Genomic DNA, 17,729 nt, shown 5'->3' on the forward strand with positions numbered 1-17,729 from the left:
TGAAGGGGTCATTCTGGCAAAAGACAAAACATGGAAGAGGTTGCAATCGGGTCAGTGCAGCAGGCTGCTTGCCTCTATGTGCCCTTTCTTTATGCCTTTGCCAACGAGTCTGCTGCTGCCTGTGCTCCCTGCCTTATCATTGATGAGCTATTTTCAGACCTTAAAAATGCTTACTGGTTAATTGCAGAATTGCTCATTTTCTTGGCATTCCACATTTGAATGGGAAAAGAGTTCTATTATGTGTAACCAAAGGCCCTCAGACTAGAGCTAGGCACACCAGCTTGGTACAAATGGGACACCACTGATTCAAAGCACCTGGAAGGGTTAGTATTTTAAGTGATTATTATTGCTAACCAGGTGCTAAGAAGCTCGATTGTTTCTATGCTGTTGCAGGGCTCTAAGTTTTGTCAGGGCCCTCTAAGGTTCATCGCTCTGAGGCAAAGCTCTGATTGACGTACCATAGTTACATCCCTGTCCAAGATCACATAGTAGTAGAACCTGAATCTAGAATTCAGGACTCTGAATGTCCTAATGAGAGCAGTACCCTTTCCTCAACATCTCCCAAGAGACCACTCCAGAGCATGTGCTAGATTGAAGGGGCACTGGAAACATGTTTTTAAAAAAATCATCAAAATCCATAGTATCTGGAGCTAGCCTGTTTTGCCATAAATCCCCTTTCTGATGGTGAAACAACATGGTTTAGGGGAGAAAGGGATGGCTATGGTCCAGAAGACCAGAATTTAAGTCCAGCCTTTGACACAAACTAGTGGTGTGACCTTGGACCAGTCTCTTAAGCTCTCAGTACTCCTTCCCGCACCCCCCCCCCTGACTTCCTGAGACTCTAGGTTAGAAGACTTGCCAGCAGACAGTGATAGAGAGTGTTCCACACTGGGAGTTCCCTACATAGATGAAATCATAGATCCAGCAGAATAACAAGAACGATGGCAGCAAAACCCTTCCTGCAACATTTACTTCCTGTCTCAGGACTGTTGGCCAAGGTTTTCTTTATCCAGTCCATCTTTTGTTTGTATATTTATTTTTACAGTAGTTCTAGGGACCTTGTTAATGCTGGGTTAGTCGACTTATTAATGTACATGATTGGTGAACCTTTGAAGGCACATCACCGGAGACAGCATGGTCCAGTAGAAGGGAGTCCTGGAAGAGAAAGCAGAATATCATGCAGCTTACCTCACTTCCATTTTGGCCAAGGCCTAGTTCATGAAGATGAAGCTAAATCTGTGGCCTGTATATGGGTGTGGACCAGGATGCTCTTTTGATATGTGTGTTCACCTTTTTTTTGTCAGGAACTAGGCCTTCAATTGGATGTGGTGTGTTGGAGTGGATTGGTTTGGGTTGATTTGGAGTGGGCCAAGCATTAACTATTCCTTTCTGGGCTTAGCTGATCTCTATTGAAGTGGCGACCATTACTTTAATTATTCTAGCATGGAGGAACGTCTCTAAGCTCTGTGATCTTAATAGGCCAAGAATTTGTTTGAGGGTAAAGAACCCCTAGCTTGTTGAACACATCCATTGTGGCTGACCATCAGTATGGAACTGACACACCAGCTCAGCTTTGGTAAAACCTGGAGTGGAGTCCTCAGCACTGCTTTCTGCCTGGTTTGGGAGCCTGGTCAGCATTTTGGTAGCATGCTCTACAGAGAGCTTGTCCATCTTTCTAAGAGGCAGGAAGCTTCAGGCCCTAAGGAGGGAAGGAATTACTGTACAAAGGTTGGCTATTATCAGCACAAAACAACACTCCCAGTGCCTTTCTGTTGGAATTGCTTACTGATCTACTAGGTCTTAGTCACTACTGATTCTTTTGCCTTCTCAGACCCTCTGAAGACTGATAACTTTATTTAAGACTTCTAAGTGTTTCGCCGGAAGGTTCATGCAATCTTCTCACCCAACTTTAATGACAAGTTGCCACTGACCATTTTCATTTTAGTGGCTGGATAGTGCATGTAGCAGGTTTTCATGAAAAATATTTGGATTCACTCAGAACAGAAATGTTCTTTGGTCTCAAGATTTGGGTTCTATTTCCACCCCCACCCCACCCCCATCCCCTGTATGTGCCATGTTTAATGACAGAAGACAAAGATGGATGAAAGAATCTCTGCTGGCTCCCTGTTGCCCCAAGCTCAAGTATACATTCTCCAAGTTTGGCATTTGATAACCATTTATAATCTGATCCCAATCCCCCTTTCTAGCCTTATTTTCCATTAGTTTCTCTACACCCCCCCCCCACACATTCTATGTTCTACTTAGTTCAACAACTCAGCAGGAAACCTGGAATCTAGGCATGCCTAAGCCTCTTAATAGCCATGGCCTTGAGCCCTCTCTGGGTCTCAATTTCTCTTCTCTTTAATGAGGGGCTTAGACTAGATGCCCTCCATGGTAGTCTCCACGTTTTTTCCAGTGTTGCCATTGTCTGTATCCTCCAACTGCCCCCTACAGCTGGTCAGAAGCAAGGGGACAGCTGGGGGTGGGTGGGTGTGGATGAGTCTCTGCCCCACCAAGCAATGGCTTTCCGTGGGAACAGTCAATTAAGTGAAATATGGGATGGGAAGTGCTTCGAAAGCCTTTTAGGGCCAGATAAAGGCCATCTGTTACTGGGTCTCGCTCCACCCCATTGGCACACCTTGTTAGCAGGTAAGCAGCACCCGGGGAGCTAGGGAATGGAGCCTAGGAAGCATTCTGTCCAGGGTGTGCGTTTGCGCTCTCGAGCGCTTGGTGTGCAAATTGTTTTCATTATACATTTGTAAGAAGAAGATGATGATTGATGAATTCTGGTCAGTTCAGCTGGCAAACAAGTACTTATCTGTGTGTTTGGGCCAAATTCCAAGTGCTCTAACCTAGCTGCCCTCCTAAACGGGAGGAGTGAGGAAGAGGCTGTGAATGACACAGTCCAAGGTCCCCGGGGCCTTCCCTTGAAGAAGTAGCTCTTAATGTGAGTAGCAGCTACTTCTTAGCAAGACAAGTAAAGTAAAAAAAAAAAAACGTCTTTAAGGCTAAGCTCACAGTACCCATTCAGAAGCAGCTGGCAAAGGGACTAGATGCTGGCCTTGGAATAATGAAGGCCTAAAGTCAAATACCACCTCTGACACTAGCTAGGGTGCTCTTGGCTAGTCCCTCTCCTTTATTAGCCTCAGTTTCCTCATCTGTAAAATGAGGGTGCTCATAATAGTCCCTGCCTCACAGAGTCATTTTGAAACTCAAGATATGCTGTCTAGAAGGCACTTTGCAAACTTGAAAGCACCATGGAAATGTTCGTTATCTTTCTTCACTATCCTTTGGGTTGTAACCCCCAATTGCCCTGAGAAGGTCTGAATCAAGTTAAGCTTACATGGCACACAGACAGAGTGGGAGGTTCTCCCCCAAAGCCTCTAGACTTATGGTTCCTCCCATCCCTGGGGCCCAGGACACGTCAGGCCTGGTCGCTGTTACTCTTTATATTCTCAACACCTGCCCCAAAAAGCTGACTAACCTCCCCTCCTGCCTCCCCCCACAAACAGCAATCTAACCTCCCCTCCTCCTTCCTCCCCCACAAAGCAGACTGACATCCCCTCCTTCCCCCTGCCCCCATTACCAACCCTCCTCTAGGCTTACATGATCAGGAGTTGCCACCCAGCACAACCTTTTCATTTTCCAGATGAGGCCACACAGGTAACAAACAACAAGAGCTTGCAGTTCTAGAAGAGTCTTTCAAGTGTCCTGAGCCCTTGCCATCCATTAGCTCCTTTGATCCTTGCCACAAGCCTGGGGGCCAGCTGCCATTCCCTGCATTTCACAGATGAGGAGGCTGAGGCTCAGACCAGTGAAGGGCTCAATGCTACACAGGGTCACTGATGGACATTTGCAAGGGACCTTCAGTCAAAAACCATGTATTTAGTACCTGCTGCAGGTAATTTATATCTAGTAGAGAATGCAAAAACAAAAACAAAAAAAAAGGTCAACCAAGTCCTGCCCTCAAGAAGCTTACATTTTATTGGGATCATCTAGTGTAACCCCCTTATTTCACAGATGAGGAAACTGAGGTTCAGAAAGGTTATGCTCTAGGTCATGCTGCCCGCAGTCTGTCAGGGCTGGTCTCTTAACCTGAATCACAGCATCATAGGTTTGAGCTAGAAGGGACCTTACTGATTTATTGAGTACCTACTATGTAGTGTACAGCACCATACTAGGCACTAGGGAGGCCAAAGTAAACATAGTGGTCCTTGCCTGAGCTTTGGGAGCTCCCATTCTCCTGGGATTATCCATGGTCCTGGTACTGTACTGTGTGGGGTGAGGAGCAGAAGTCAATTTCCCACTTGCCAATTTCTGGCAGCGAGAGGGCCCTGGCTCTGGGAGTGGGATGGTGCTTTTCCGCCCAGGTGCATCATCAGTGGTAATTTTGCTGTCACTGTTGTATCCATCCTCTCGATCCCATAAGGATTCCTTTCACAGCTGGCTGGGGTTTAGGAGGCACTCGGCTGGGAGGTGTCATTGCCTTTTTCTCTTTCCATCCCTCTGATGGGGCTGCTGATAACTGTGATGAGGTCACATAAGCCCTCTCATCCCTTGGGAGCTGACTTACCTAGCCCAGTTCAGCCTGGCTGCACTTATTTAGGTTCTGGCCAGCTCTTGCTCTTGGTCAGCTTTCAGCTGGCCTGCAGGAGATCAGGCGGCAGTCTCCAGGCTGTGCTGTAAATGGGCATCTTCTTCCTGGGACTAAGCTAGCCCTAAGGTCTTTTTTCTAAAGGATGAACTACAACTCAGCCAAAGCTTCTGGTGGCCCCCTACCCCCCACACACATACATGCCTGTACCCATAGTCTTCCATCTCAAACTACAGATGAACAGGGCAGGGCAAAAATAAATTTCAGGGCAATTTCTTGCTTTTCTCACACATTGAACTTCTTTAATAACAAGCAAAACAAGTAAGATCGCCATAGAGAAGGCCTGACTTCTGGGGTAGCTCATTGGCAATGTTGGCTGCTGTGCATGAGAGGTTCTGGGAATTGTTAGCCATGGCCCTGGAAATACAGACTGCTTCCATAGCTGCTTGTGCTTCCCTGTTTTTTTTTTTCTCAGAGAATACAGTAGGGCTGGGAACCCAGTGAACATTTGGGGCATAATTTTTCAATGATTTTGGTTCTAGTGAGTGTGTGTATGTGCATGTGTGTGCATGTATATATGTGCATATATTTTACCTTTCTAGCCCTGTTCCCCCATCCAAGATTTTCTATAAATGTTAAGCTGCTCATATTTTTGGTGCATTGTATGATGTGATGAGAATTTTTATTAGCTGAGCCTCGTGCTAGAATGTGGTAGAAATACAAATGTAGCTAGAAAGACGAGGTGCTAAACACCCCATGGAGAATGAATGGGGAGTACAGGTGGGCAGAAGAAAGGCCTGAAGCCGGACCCTAATGAGGCCTAGCCCTCTGAGGGCCCCAAAGCAGGCTTAGCCCTTGATGACCTTGGTCTGCAAAGGCCTTACTAACTGACAAATGCTGATCCCTAGACACTGACCCCTTCCTTCTGCAGCAGATTCCAAATGCTCTCTGTTCTGCTGTTGCCTGTGAGAAACACAGCTTGAGTCAAACCTCACTTAGGGATGGGAGGGAAGGAGATGAAGTCCAAACAGTCAGGCATTGGTATTTAAACCTTACCCCTGTTAAGTCTATTGGGGTGGGGGGTGAGGGAAAAGAGAGAGTAGCTGCTGGCATGGGCCAGCTCAGAGTAGGGGAAGCTAAGGTAGAACTGAGCAGAAGACCAAGATCTGCCCCCAGTTTTGGAGGAATCAGCTCTGGAAATGGCTTACTGCCACTGGGTACCCTCTACCCTGCCCTCTGATTGGGCTTTGGAGAGTAGGATGTCGGTGGGGGGGATGGTGCAGAGTGGGAAAAGAAGAGTGAAGAGAGCTGAAGAAACCACTTGGTAAGGAAGGCCTGGCCTTCTTTAGATGGAGATGTCCTACCTAGAGTGTTGGCGGCTCTTTTCCTCCTGCTGGACAAAGTTTCCAATATGCTGCCTTTGAGTGGGCACTTGATAACAAAAATGCTGACTAGCAGCCCTGCGACACTTGGGACAAACCTTTTTTTAAAATATATTTCTCATCATAACTTGTTTCCCTTTCGGTTTGGGTTCCATCAGCAGTGGAAACAGCAGCACAAATAAAAAGGATGGGGAGGGAGGACTCATATATGACCTGTTTGCAATCCCTTGCCTGACACTTGGTCCAAACGCAATAGAAGCCTAACTCTTGGAAGGTGACAGATATTTCGGAGCTGGTCCTGAATGTGGGGCCTGAAAAACTGGACTGGGGGATATCACAATGGATACTAAGGAAGGCTGATAGAACTGACCTTTTCCTTTTTTTAATTTTTTAAACAGATCAAAACGAAGGCTTTCATTGCAGGGAAGAATGCCGCATTCTCGGTCACTCTGACAGGTGCTGGATGCCCCGGAACCCTCTTCCTACTCGGGCCAAGTCCCCAGATCGTGGAAGAAACATCATCACTCTGTCTATTGAAGCGACTGCTGCCGATGTTGAGGTTTACGAAGACTGCACGACCAAGAGGACTTTTGCAACCTTTGGCAAGGATGGAGGTGACCACGCCGAGGAGCGTTCTGCCCAGAAAGGCAAGAGAGTGGTAGACCTGGCCATGTGCAGCCCCAAGGTCACCAGCGCCATCCGTGAGGCAGGCAACGGTTGCGAAGCCATCAGCCCGGTCACTTCGCCTCTCCATCTGAAGAGTTCTCTACCCACCAAGCCGACGATGGTCACCTACAGTGCCATCATACATTGCCCTGCTACCCACACCGTGGAGCAGTTCCCCAACAACGGGCCTTCTCGTCCCACTGAAGCCGAGCCACGTGGAGCTGACAGTGAGAAAGTGGTGCGTGAAGTCAACCCTCTCCTGCCTGAAAGTCCCGAGAAGGAGTCCCCGGGAGCGAAGAGGCTGAAGGATATTGTGCTCTAGGCTGGCCACATGCAGAGGAGGAGCGACCATGGTGGCATACCTAGAATAACCATGGTGATGTACGTGGGAATCAAGCAGCTCCACAGCTTTTTAGTGGATTTCCAAGCTTTCCCTAAGTGTATTGTTTGTTTGTGAATGACACTGTCATAATGGGACAATCCCTCTTGTTTCAACAGGAGCAAATTAGCTTTGGTTTCTGGGGGCCTTGGGGTGGGACAGAAGTAAGAGGAATTGAGTTGTAAGAAGTATTATGTCTTAAGTATTTTGGATTTCTATATTTTTCTATAGTAAAATTATAATGTAAATAACTATTTGTGGAGCCGAAAGTAGGGGCAAATTGAGTTGGGGGAGAGAAAGGTGTAGAGCACAATTTGAAGGTGGGAGAAAGGCATTTCAGAAGAGGGCTGCCATAGTGATGGATTAGGGGAAGCTGCCGTCCATGTCTCCTGAGGACAGCAGTCACAATGAGGAGGAAGCACGCCCTCATGTGAGTACCCTGGACTGAAGGCTCGTGCACCCTATTCTAGTTACGGCTCGGATTATTTGTAAAGGATTAAAAAAAAAAAAAACCAAAAAAAAACCCAAAAAAAACAAACAAAAATAAAAAACAAAAAACACAAACACTGCTATCAGAACATTTAATCAACACACCAATGTCTCTGTTAGGCAGACAGCGACTGGCTGTTTCCTAGGCACTGTACTACCAGGAATTCAATGACTTCAAGTCGAATCCCTACAAAGACTCGGAAAACTCACGCACCTGCCGATGTTGCTAGTTTCCCTCGGACGCCTGCCCACAAAGAAGACTCCGTTTGTTGTCACTTGATTACTATCCTCTGATTCAGTGTTTCTGATTATCACGCTTGTGGTGATGGCAACGGGCTTTGAAAGTTGTGTTTTCAAAATAAGACACAGCTCCTTGAACTGGCAGCCACACCACTAGGTACCCAACGCAGAGATGGCAAACTTGGGGGAAATGGCACATTTCTGAGCCTATGTAATGAATGATGGATCATCATTTGCAAAGTCTTTTTTCACAGAGCAATGATAGCTTGTTGGAGAGAGGCATTTTCAGATAGTCGGCTGCCTAATTTGCGGGTGTCAGAAATACTCTGCTGAAAGTTTTATGAGATCTGTTTTTCTAATTTTCAGGCACTGAGCAGGAAAAGTTGTTCCCTGAACTCCTTGGTTCCTAAGTTTCACTATGCCCTATCTCCAATCATCTAAAACTCAACATGACTAAATCTATTTAGAGAGAGAAATTAGCATGTCTTCAGACCCACACTTCCTGATTCAGTGTTCCCCAATCATGATTGGAATTAGTTTGCATAGCTCATCACGGGCCTGAAATTTCAAATCTTCTTTCTCTGTACCCTGGGCTTCTAAATGGGGATAGAGTAAGTATGAGAAAGCATAACATTTAGACCAACCTAGGGGAAACATAGCAACATTACTAATCAAATTTATGTGCCTTCCATATGGAGAAAATTGAAAGTTAGTCTTTTTGGAATGAGCACATTTCGGGGTGATTAAAGATTTGAACATGAATGAAGACACTAAAATGAAAACCCGCTAAATTGACTTAGCTTACAAAACAACCATAGGCTAGAGTTTCTAACCTAAAGACTTGCTTTTCTTTTTTTTTTTCTTTTAACCAAACTGACTATTATTTACCATTTCCTAAAATTGCTTCCCCCCATTTTTAAATTCATTTGCTTAATTCTCAGCTCATTCATTGTGTTTCCTAGCCAAAGGACTGTGTGTGTGTGTGTATGTATGTGTGTGTGTGTGTTTAACCTAAGTGTTCATTATTTAAAACAAAGCAAAACAAACCAGATCTCATCTTATCTCTGCCTTGAACTTCTAAGGACAAGAGTTGTTTCTCCATGGCCAAGTGTTTTGATTCTTCTCATAAGTGTCAATGACTGAAATTCACAGGAGTGCCCAGTAAGAAAGCTTCCAAGGTCAGGGCACAAGCATTCAAATGAGATTGTTTTTTCTTCTTTTTGAGGTTAAGGTAGATCAGTCAACTTATATTCCACCATTTCCGTGGGGTGTTTTTTGTCCGAGTTTCTGCCTTTGTTCATCATTAAGAATGTTTTATCTATCTGGTAGTGGTAGGGGGGTAGGGGGACAGAGGGAGGGGAGGGATATAGAGTTTCGGAAGGAATCTCTAGTGAAACTGCTGAATTCTACTACCTCATGCAAATTATTAGCATAGCCTCAAATTTTCTTCTGAAACTGACACAATTAGAGATCAATTACCATGCCATCTACATGTTTCTGTTCTCACTGGATTTCATTCTCTGCTGATCCCATGTTCTTTTCCTTTTGGTTTATTTCTTTCCAATGGCAGCGCACTAACATTGAAATACTAGATTATTTTCTTTAGCAATTGACCATTCTGTTAGAGTAATAGAAGAAAGAAACCTCCTCCCCCCCTTTTTAGTTACTAGTGCTGTCTGTAAAATGTAGATTGTGTTCTACCATCTATTCTGATATTAGGTTGTTAGCTACCACCAGAGGGTCTCTTTGAAGTCAGATCTGACAGTCTTTACACAGCTGCAGCTCCCACTATGCTCAGTGGGCACCAGGGAGATGCAGAGGTTACAGAAAAAGGCAACACTAAATGTTACTTTCTGTGGTTGCTGAGCCATAGAGACCACTGGCTGCCATGTCTCTTACCAGCAGAGCCGAAAATGGTTGGATCAACCATGACAGGATTTTTTTCCCCCCTTTTCTTCTGCTAGCCTCCTTTTTTCCCCCTTTCTGTGTCTTAGAAATCCAGTTTCGCTTTAGAGGCCTGTCCTCTCTCCTTACCTAGATGCCTTTGTTTCTACTCAATCATATGGATCTCTCCGTGGACAATCAGAGAAGTTGTGGCTTCAAAGCCCTCAACTGAGCATATGCACGGCACAAAAAGAGCCTTTTTCTCAACTGCCCTACTTGACCCCTCCTAGCAAACCTTGAATATCTAGGAAGCCAGGCGAGGAATCCTACATTTCCCTGAGTGGGTAGGGTCATTGATGAGAGGGCTACAAAGATCAGAGGGCCAAATATCCCCAATCCTGTCTCCCCTCTCCCCCATTCACACCCTCATCCCTAAACCATGCCACATACCTTAACTTGAGGGAAGGACTTTAGCTCCCAAAGCATCAGGGAGCCCCTGTTCCATTTAATCTGATGTCCCACTTGGAGAGGCATGGGAGCCGAAGAGCAGTAAACGCTCTGTTACCAACAGCCTTGGGTATCCGCCTAGGCTGGAAGCGCCTCTGTACAATATGGAGGGATTTAGTTTTAGTTTAATTGATATTTTTCCCAACTCTGGGAATATAATATATGGGGATTAAGGAGTAGAAAACCATGCAACATGGGTTCTCTTACTTTCTTTCCCCTATAATGAGTAAGGTGTGAACCTGGTCAGATGAAGCCTCCCTCATCCCTGCCACCCTTCCAAAAGACAATGGGTGACATTACCACCAACATTCTTGCTGTATAGATGATGGGCATAAGGAACCCACAGTTCATCTTGAAGGAACAAACCTACTGACTAGAGCTATTGACAAGAGAGGTGTCGATTCATGAATTCCATAGGCAGCAACACACTGGCTTCCAGTCAAAAATGCTCGAGGAAACATAGCGTGAGACATAACAATGGGGCCACCCAGCAGTGTTTCCCCTTGAGACATCGCCAAGGGTATCTCTCAATACCCTTCTTTCAGCATGGGATTTCGAGGAATTCCGTTTCTTTTTTTTCTCCATTTAGCTCTATGATCATTTAGAAGCTAAATTAAGGTAGTCTTGAGCGGAAATCCGAAAAACAAAAGGCGATTTGGGGCAAGGCCCAGAGACATGGGGGATAGCTGGGCCTTTGGGGATCTTGAAAAATTTAATGTATATTATAGCTCTAATTGTAAGTGTAATTTCAATTTAGCTTTATGAGATTCATTTTGGTGGTGACTTTTTTCCCAAAGCATTTCTTTCTGGCAAATCTGGTCCACTCCGCTATTTATCCAGGGCAGCAAGGCCCTCACACTGCATAGCTAGCTTTGAAAACTGGCATAAACAAGCTTAAGAAGTCCATTGTATACAATCATAGTGTTTGCCTACTTGGTGAAATTCCATTTAGGAAGTCATTTCATGAGTCAAATTGTATTCTTACACAGAAGTCTACTGCAACACTGTTTTGGGGTTTTTTCTTCTCAAGTATATACAAGATGATATACAAAGGGGGGATGTGTGGGTGGGGCTGGGACTGGGTGGCTTTATATTCATTATTAAATCCATGCGAGCATAATGCATTGTCCTAATGGAGTCGTTGCAGTGAATCCCTGTTTATTGTGAGACTGGAGCTGACCTGTGGGTCACTTGTTGTACAACTGTCAATTACTTTTTAAAGTTGAAAACAAGTTGCTTTCGTGAAGAACATGTTGTCTGATCAATGTTGGAAAAAAAAAATTAAAAAGCTCTTGGTAAAAAAAAAAAATAAATAAATAAATCACATGCAAAAAAATCTAGTTGGAGTGAAAATGTGTTATCTGTCATGGGGGGGGGGGGGGGGAAGGGGACTGTTAATCTCACTGTGCCGTTTAAACAAACAAATGAGCAAAAAAAGGGCTATTCAACTGACCAAATAGTTGCCGCCAACCATAGTTAAAACACCAACACTACTTGGGCGGCTAGATGGCACAGTGAATAGAGCACCGGCCCTGGAGTCAGGAGGACCCGAGTTCAAATCCAATCTCAGACGCTTAACACAAAAACTAGCTGTGTGACCTTGGGCAAGTCAACCCCAATTGCCCTACCTTCCCCCTCCAAAAACAAACAAAACAAGAACAACACTACCACCAACAAACCATCCAGTACCCTTACACACTGGCATCAGCTGAGTTAAGGTGGGATAGATCAGAGTTCGGTCATACAGGTATTCATTGCAAGAGTGAGTCATGCAGCCAGTGGCTCCCTCCTCTACGAGGAGAATGAGCCTGGAGAAGCAATGACCATTTTTCCTGTCAAGCCAGGGTGGACTGGTGGGATGCCAGTGGGGTGCGTCTTCTCATCCAACAGCCTCTATAGCTGATCATATGAACCCTAAATTATGCTCTATACCAACTGGGTGCTATATAGAGTGGTTTTTTTTTCGTGATCGAGTCCTCCTAAGTGAATATGAATCACTGTTCTGCTTTATGAAGATGGTAAAAAAAGCAGCTTTATTAAATTTTTATAGTTATAGTGTTACCTATCACACTGTTCCTTTTTATCTGGTGGTTTTCCTCTTCAATGTGGTTTTCATAGCTCTGAGCATTCAATGCACTTTAAGTATCAAAGCCATTATTGAAAAAATCATTGTTGGCTAAAATGTGACTTGAGTGGGCAGGCCGGGGAGAGGCGGTGGTTGGGAAGGACTCTGGATTGAGTTTGGGCTGGGGGCTAGCTTCCAGGAAGAGGCTGAGGAAACAGGCACATAATTAGGGTGGAGTGATCAGAGCTTTGTCCCAGGGCACTGACAGCTCTTTCCTTTCTTTAGAGAGCAACTACTACAGCGAAGCTTCCTTAGCTTCTTTCTATATCAGCCAGAGTGATTGAAGACAGGAAGCCCAAACCCTTGATCTCCACACTGCCTCCCAGTGCCTCCCCACTCACGAGGCAGTGTCCTCGGGTCCTTACGTTCTCTCCTGCCTGAAATGTCCCAGGTGCCAAAATTGCTAGTTATGGCCCTGCTGGGGAGTCAGTTCTTTACACATAGTAAGCCCCCAAACGAAGTCAGTCATGTGTCTCCTACCCAGTATTTCTTTGCTTTAAACAATGCATTTACATACTTTTGTTTTGAAATCACAATCATATGCAGATATAGCCTCTCCTCCAACATGAAATGAGCATGATACAGTCCCCCCTCCTAGCCCCCTCCCCATCAGCACCAAGGAGTGAGCTACATTTCAGAGGATGTCACCGAATTAGTCGCAGCCAGTACAAAGGCCCAATAAGTTTGTGAAAGGCCCTCCCCTTCCCCTTTCCCTCCTGCACACTCTCCAGCTCTGGAAGAGGAGACGATATCTTGCCTTCCTTTGGCAGACTGGGGGCTAGTTGGGGGGAAAGGGATTTCCAGGGAACCACCCACCTCTCCTGGGCCTATAACTGTTTCCTTAGAGAGAGGCCTGTTTAAGTTCAGTTTGGTCTTTAAAATAAAATAATTAATTTAGTTTTCTTTAAAAGAGGAAGATAAGGGAGAGAAGAAAAATCCTCTCTAGGCTCCTACCTAGAGCAAGTTCTCTGAAGAATTGAAAGATCTGTGAGAATAAATGGAGGCTGGCTTCAGAGGAAAGGAGATCTAGGCAGGCCAGCAAATGATAGGGGGCCCCTTGGATGCCTTTGGACTGGAAAGTAACAGGACAAGAGAGGCTCTGGTTTTGTACCCCAAGGCTGCCACTGCCAACAGCTCTGTAACAGGCCTGCCTTTCCCTGGTATCATTTCCAAAAACCGCACTCAGGTTCCAAGGAGGCTGAAGGCCAATGTAAACCATGTCTTACAGAACCTGCCTGCAACCAAATGGGTCTCCTCGGAACCTGAGCTCCCACCACCAACATCAGCACCCTGGTAGAGCCTTCCCCTCCCCAGGCTAGTTATGGCTAAATGTTGCCTGGCAGTGAGGCACTCAGAGACTCTAGGCCTCACTTTAAAACTGTTTTGGTCTCTTAGCAGAGAAGTAGAGAGCAAAGCCAAGCCCAAGAGAAAGGAAAGTCACGCCCCTAATTCAAGGGAGGGGAGGGTTCCTTAAACTGCTCTGGCAAAGCATTTCTGAGTCATTTGGGGCCCACTGACCCAATGGCCTTGGGATTCTCCACTCGTCCTTCACCTTGAGGATTGAGGCAAGTGTGGAGTGAGTGGTCCTGTCTTGGCAGGAAGTCTGTGCTCCTTGGACCCCCAAACACACTGGCAAATGGCCTGCCTTGCCCAGTCTGTCTTCTGAGGAAGCCGAATCTTAGAAGTCCTATGGCTCTCTGGCCCTGGCCCCTCCTGGGATTGCCTGGAAATGCCCCCTGCACACCTTCTCTCCAGCTGCCAGGGTGCTGGGCCTCAGCAGGGTCTAAGCCCCTCGACTTCAAGCCACTGCACATGTGACATTCTTGTTCCAGAGCGACAGGGGCAGCAATGAGAACCATAGAAAACGAAATTAAGTGTAGAATGAGAACAGGCAGGGCCCTTAGAGGTCATCTGTTCCAGATCCCTCATTTTACAGAGGAGGAAACTGAGACCTAGAGAAGAGGAAGGACTTGTTCAAGGTCACACAGAACTGAGATGGCTTCCAAGTTCTGACTCCAGAGATGTAGGGGTCTGCCCACTTCACCACACAGCTTCCATGGAAGCAGTGGAAGTTGTTGTCTTGGACCACTCTCAGTGTCTCCCTGGGCCATCTTGGATAAATTTCCCAGCTCTAAACTAGAGTCCAGAACAGTCAATCCTTCCCACCTCCCATATCCCTTTCAACTTGGGGATCCTGTGACTAGAATGTCCCCCACAGTGCTGAGTGTCCTGGGTAGCAGAAGGCCAGCATCTCCAGCTGCCTCCCTCACATGCTCAGATGGGAAAATACCTCCCACCAGGAAGGCCTGATTCCCTACTCTCTCTACTGCTTCTGGGTCATTCTGAAACAAAGAACATGGGAACAAAGAAATGAGCCAAAGTGTGCCTTCACATAAAAACCTAGAGATCCATAGAAGGGGGAAGGGAGGGAGGGAGAGAGAGAGAGAAAGGGGGGGGGAGAGAAGAATGTCTGTATTTATGCACATACACACATATGCAGAACAAATGAAGTAAATTTCCTTAACAAAATGAGCCTCCCTCCTTCTGAACTCACTGTAGCTCTTGGAACCCCCCAGAATTGTGGAAGCTATTCCCCTCCCCTCATTCCTCACATGCCTCTCAGCTTGAGGGATCCAATTGGACAATGTGATATTCACTTAAATTCAATAAGAATCTTTTAAGTGCCTACTGTGTGCCAGGCACTGGGAATACAAAACATGTCATAGTCCTGGGGCACCAAGAACTTACATTCCACTTTGGGGTCGGGACAGCATGTACACAGAGAAGCAGATACAACTCATATACTGACTATTTATGTCTTACCTCTGCCTCTTCATAGCTGTGTGACCCTGGACAAGTCACTTAACTTCTCAGTCCTTAAGGCAACACTAAGACTACTAGTTATAGAGAAAGTGGTGGAGGGAGTTCCCTACAACAGTGACAGCTCAGGTCCAGTGCCTATCCTTATATGAAATAAATACAAAGTTGTGTCTGGCTTCAGGAAAGGCCTCATGTTGTAGATGATACTTACCTTGAGCATTGTGAGAGGCTAGGGATTCTAAGAGGCAAGGGTATAGAGGGAGGGTACTATAGACATAAGGGGACAAAGGTATAGAGGGGGGAAGTAAATGTCTCATTCCCCTCAATAGCCTTCATCTAAGTGGGGCTGTCCCAGAAGACTCTGTCCTGGGCCCTCTTCACTTCTCTTTATGTATTCTCCCTTGGTGATTTCATCAGCTCCTGTGGGTTTCATTACCATCTCTATGCAGATGACTCTGAGTCTCTATATAGAAGCTTAATCTCTCCCTTGAGAGACAGTATGAGGTTGTAGTGGATAGAGGACCAGACTAGGAGTTAGCCAGCCTGGCATTCGAGGCCAGCCTCTGACACATATTATCTATAGGACTGGAGGCAAGTGACTTCTCTCAGCCCTCCAAACAGCTCTCTGAGACCATGAGTTGGGAGCTGCTAATCTGCAGGGGAGAGAGATTTCTAACACCAGGAGTTCCCTACGTGGTGAGATTTCAGATCCACACTCTGCCCCTGAGCCTCAGAGGCTTAAGCACCAACTGCCTGCTGGATCTCTTCACCCAGGTGCCCCACTGGCATCTCATACTGCCTATGTCCAATATGGAACCCATCTTTCCCACAAACTCATTCTGTGATGAAAGGACTTCTCTCTTCCTGTGGACTGCCTCACACAGTTTCTCCCACTTGACTCTTCCTCACCCCGCAGAGCCAACTAGTTGCTAAGCCTGGTTTTACTGCCCAGCATTCTCCCTACTCATGTTGCCACAAACCTTGTCCAGGCCCCTATCCCCACAGAACTATTGAAATAGCCACCCGATTTGTCCCCCACTTCGAATCCACCCTCTCTACAGCTGCTGAACTGATTCCTAAAATGTCATTCCCCTACTCAAATACCTTCAATGGCTCCCCATTGCCACTGGGATAAAATACAATCTCTGCAGCCTGGCATTTAAAGTCCTCCATAATCACCCTTTCCACCTTATTTCAAGTACTCCTATACAAGAATGCCAAAGGCAGCATGGTGTAGTGGGTAGAGGACTGACCTTGCAAGTTGAAGTCCTGTCTCGTTGACATCGTGACTGTGTGACCCTGGGTGAGTTATCTCACCTCTCAACACTGGAGGCAACTCCCTAAGCCTCTCAGTTGCAGAGGACGTGCCAATCTGCTTTGGTAGAGGGAGTTTCCTAAAATACCAGCAGAACCCCAAGACCAGTCCTGATCCCAATCCTGTCTCCAAATTCTCTCTTCCAGTCCGACTGGCTTGCTTGCGTGCCTCCTTCATGGCTGGCCTCCCATGTCTGGAATGTGCTGCCTCCTACACTAAGCATCGCCCCTGCTGTTCTCACTCCCTGCATCTGGCAATGACTTGAGATAGACTTTTTATTCCCCTATCTGTGTACTCAGATCCCCCAGGAGAATGAAAGCTCCCTGAGGGAGTTCATTGTGGTGATCAGCACTGTCAGGAATCTGTGTCTGAAACCATTGGCTTGGCTGCCCTGTGGATCTAGAAAGGGAAATGGGAGCCAGCTGCTTTCCTTTAGGGGGCCATAGATGGAGGGAGAAAATAGCCAAGCTTATCAGTGGGAAGGATGGGCTGGAGCCTTAAGCTTTGAAGAGCAATTTCGATAGTAATAATAGCTAACATTTACCCAGCACCTGGTATATTATCTTATTTGAGCCTTATTTGAACCTTATATATAAGATTAGGCTTCTATGTAGACTCCAGAGTCATCTGCATAGAGATGAACCCACAGCTCAAATAAGCCTCCCACAACCCTGGGAGCTAGGAAGGTAGCGGCTCTTATTGTCCCCATTTTACAGGTAAGGAAACTGAGGCCCAAAGAGGTGACTCAGTTTACCCAGGGTCACACAGCTAGTCAGTGTCTCAGGCCAGATTTGAACCTAAGTCTTTCTGACTCCAAGGCAGTCCTCATCAGCGTAGTCATTGCTGTCTCTCCACTCCGGCTACTCCAGCACAACATTGAAGTCCAAGCATGAAATGCCATGTGGAACGGGATTTCCGAGTGTGGGGTCTTCTTGGGAGGAAGGGGTCACCCCCATTGGAGACATGAGCTAGGTCCTAGGAGAGTAGGAGGCTGCAGATATGGGTGGTGGATGAGAGAGGACAACACAGACAGAAGAAGGAGGTGAGAGAGGCCTGATGGGATTGGGGAAAGTGACTGGATGAGCCCCATCTGGCTGAATAAGAGGAGAGCAGTAATCGATAGAAGGGTATTTGAATTTGTAGGCCACAGAATCCACGGAGAGCTTTGGAACCTGGAAGCATCATGGTCCAAGGGCTGAGGATCTGACTTCAACAGAGTAGCAGTGGGGAGGCAAAGGAGGGTGCTGCACATGAAAGAAGGTGTGAGGTCAGCGAGAGGATGGGGAGAACCCTGGTCTCTTCTGGACAAGCACAGAAACCTGAGTTGG

General features: G+C 46.3%; 1 protein-coding gene and 1 long non-coding RNA gene across 5 annotated transcripts in view; one reads left to right on the top strand and one right to left on the bottom strand.

Moving 5' to 3' along the window:
- PCDH19 (protocadherin 19) overlaps positions 1-10,090 on the top strand; it is a 111,017-nt gene extending 100,927 nt beyond the window's left edge. For all 4 annotated transcript variants that reach the window (XM_069065277.1, XM_069065278.1, XM_069065279.1 and 1 more), the window contains one exon: positions 6,375-10,090. In XM_069065277.1, the coding sequence (XP_068921378.1) occupies positions 6,375-6,964 (590 nt within the window). In that variant the 3' untranslated portion in view covers positions 6,965-10,090. The remainder of the gene's footprint in view (positions 1-6,374) is intronic.
- On the bottom strand, positions 953-16,511 carry LOC138143963 (uncharacterized). Its single transcript, XR_011163832.1, has 4 exons — positions 16,340-16,511; positions 10,085-10,236; positions 3,607-3,912; positions 953-1,155 (listed from the first exon to the last, which is right to left on the bottom strand). It is a non-coding gene; the product is annotated as an uncharacterized lncRNA (long non-coding RNA).
- Positions 16,512-17,729: the final 1,218 nt, after the last annotated feature.

Source organism: Petaurus breviceps, unplaced genomic scaffold (genome assembly GCF_028583685.1).
Source record: "Petaurus breviceps papuanus isolate PSGF00001 unplaced genomic scaffold, PetGlider_PUasm1.0 90681, whole genome shotgun sequence".
In the NCBI taxonomy this organism is placed as follows: domain Eukaryota; kingdom Metazoa; phylum Chordata; class Mammalia; order Diprotodontia; family Petauridae; genus Petaurus; species Petaurus breviceps.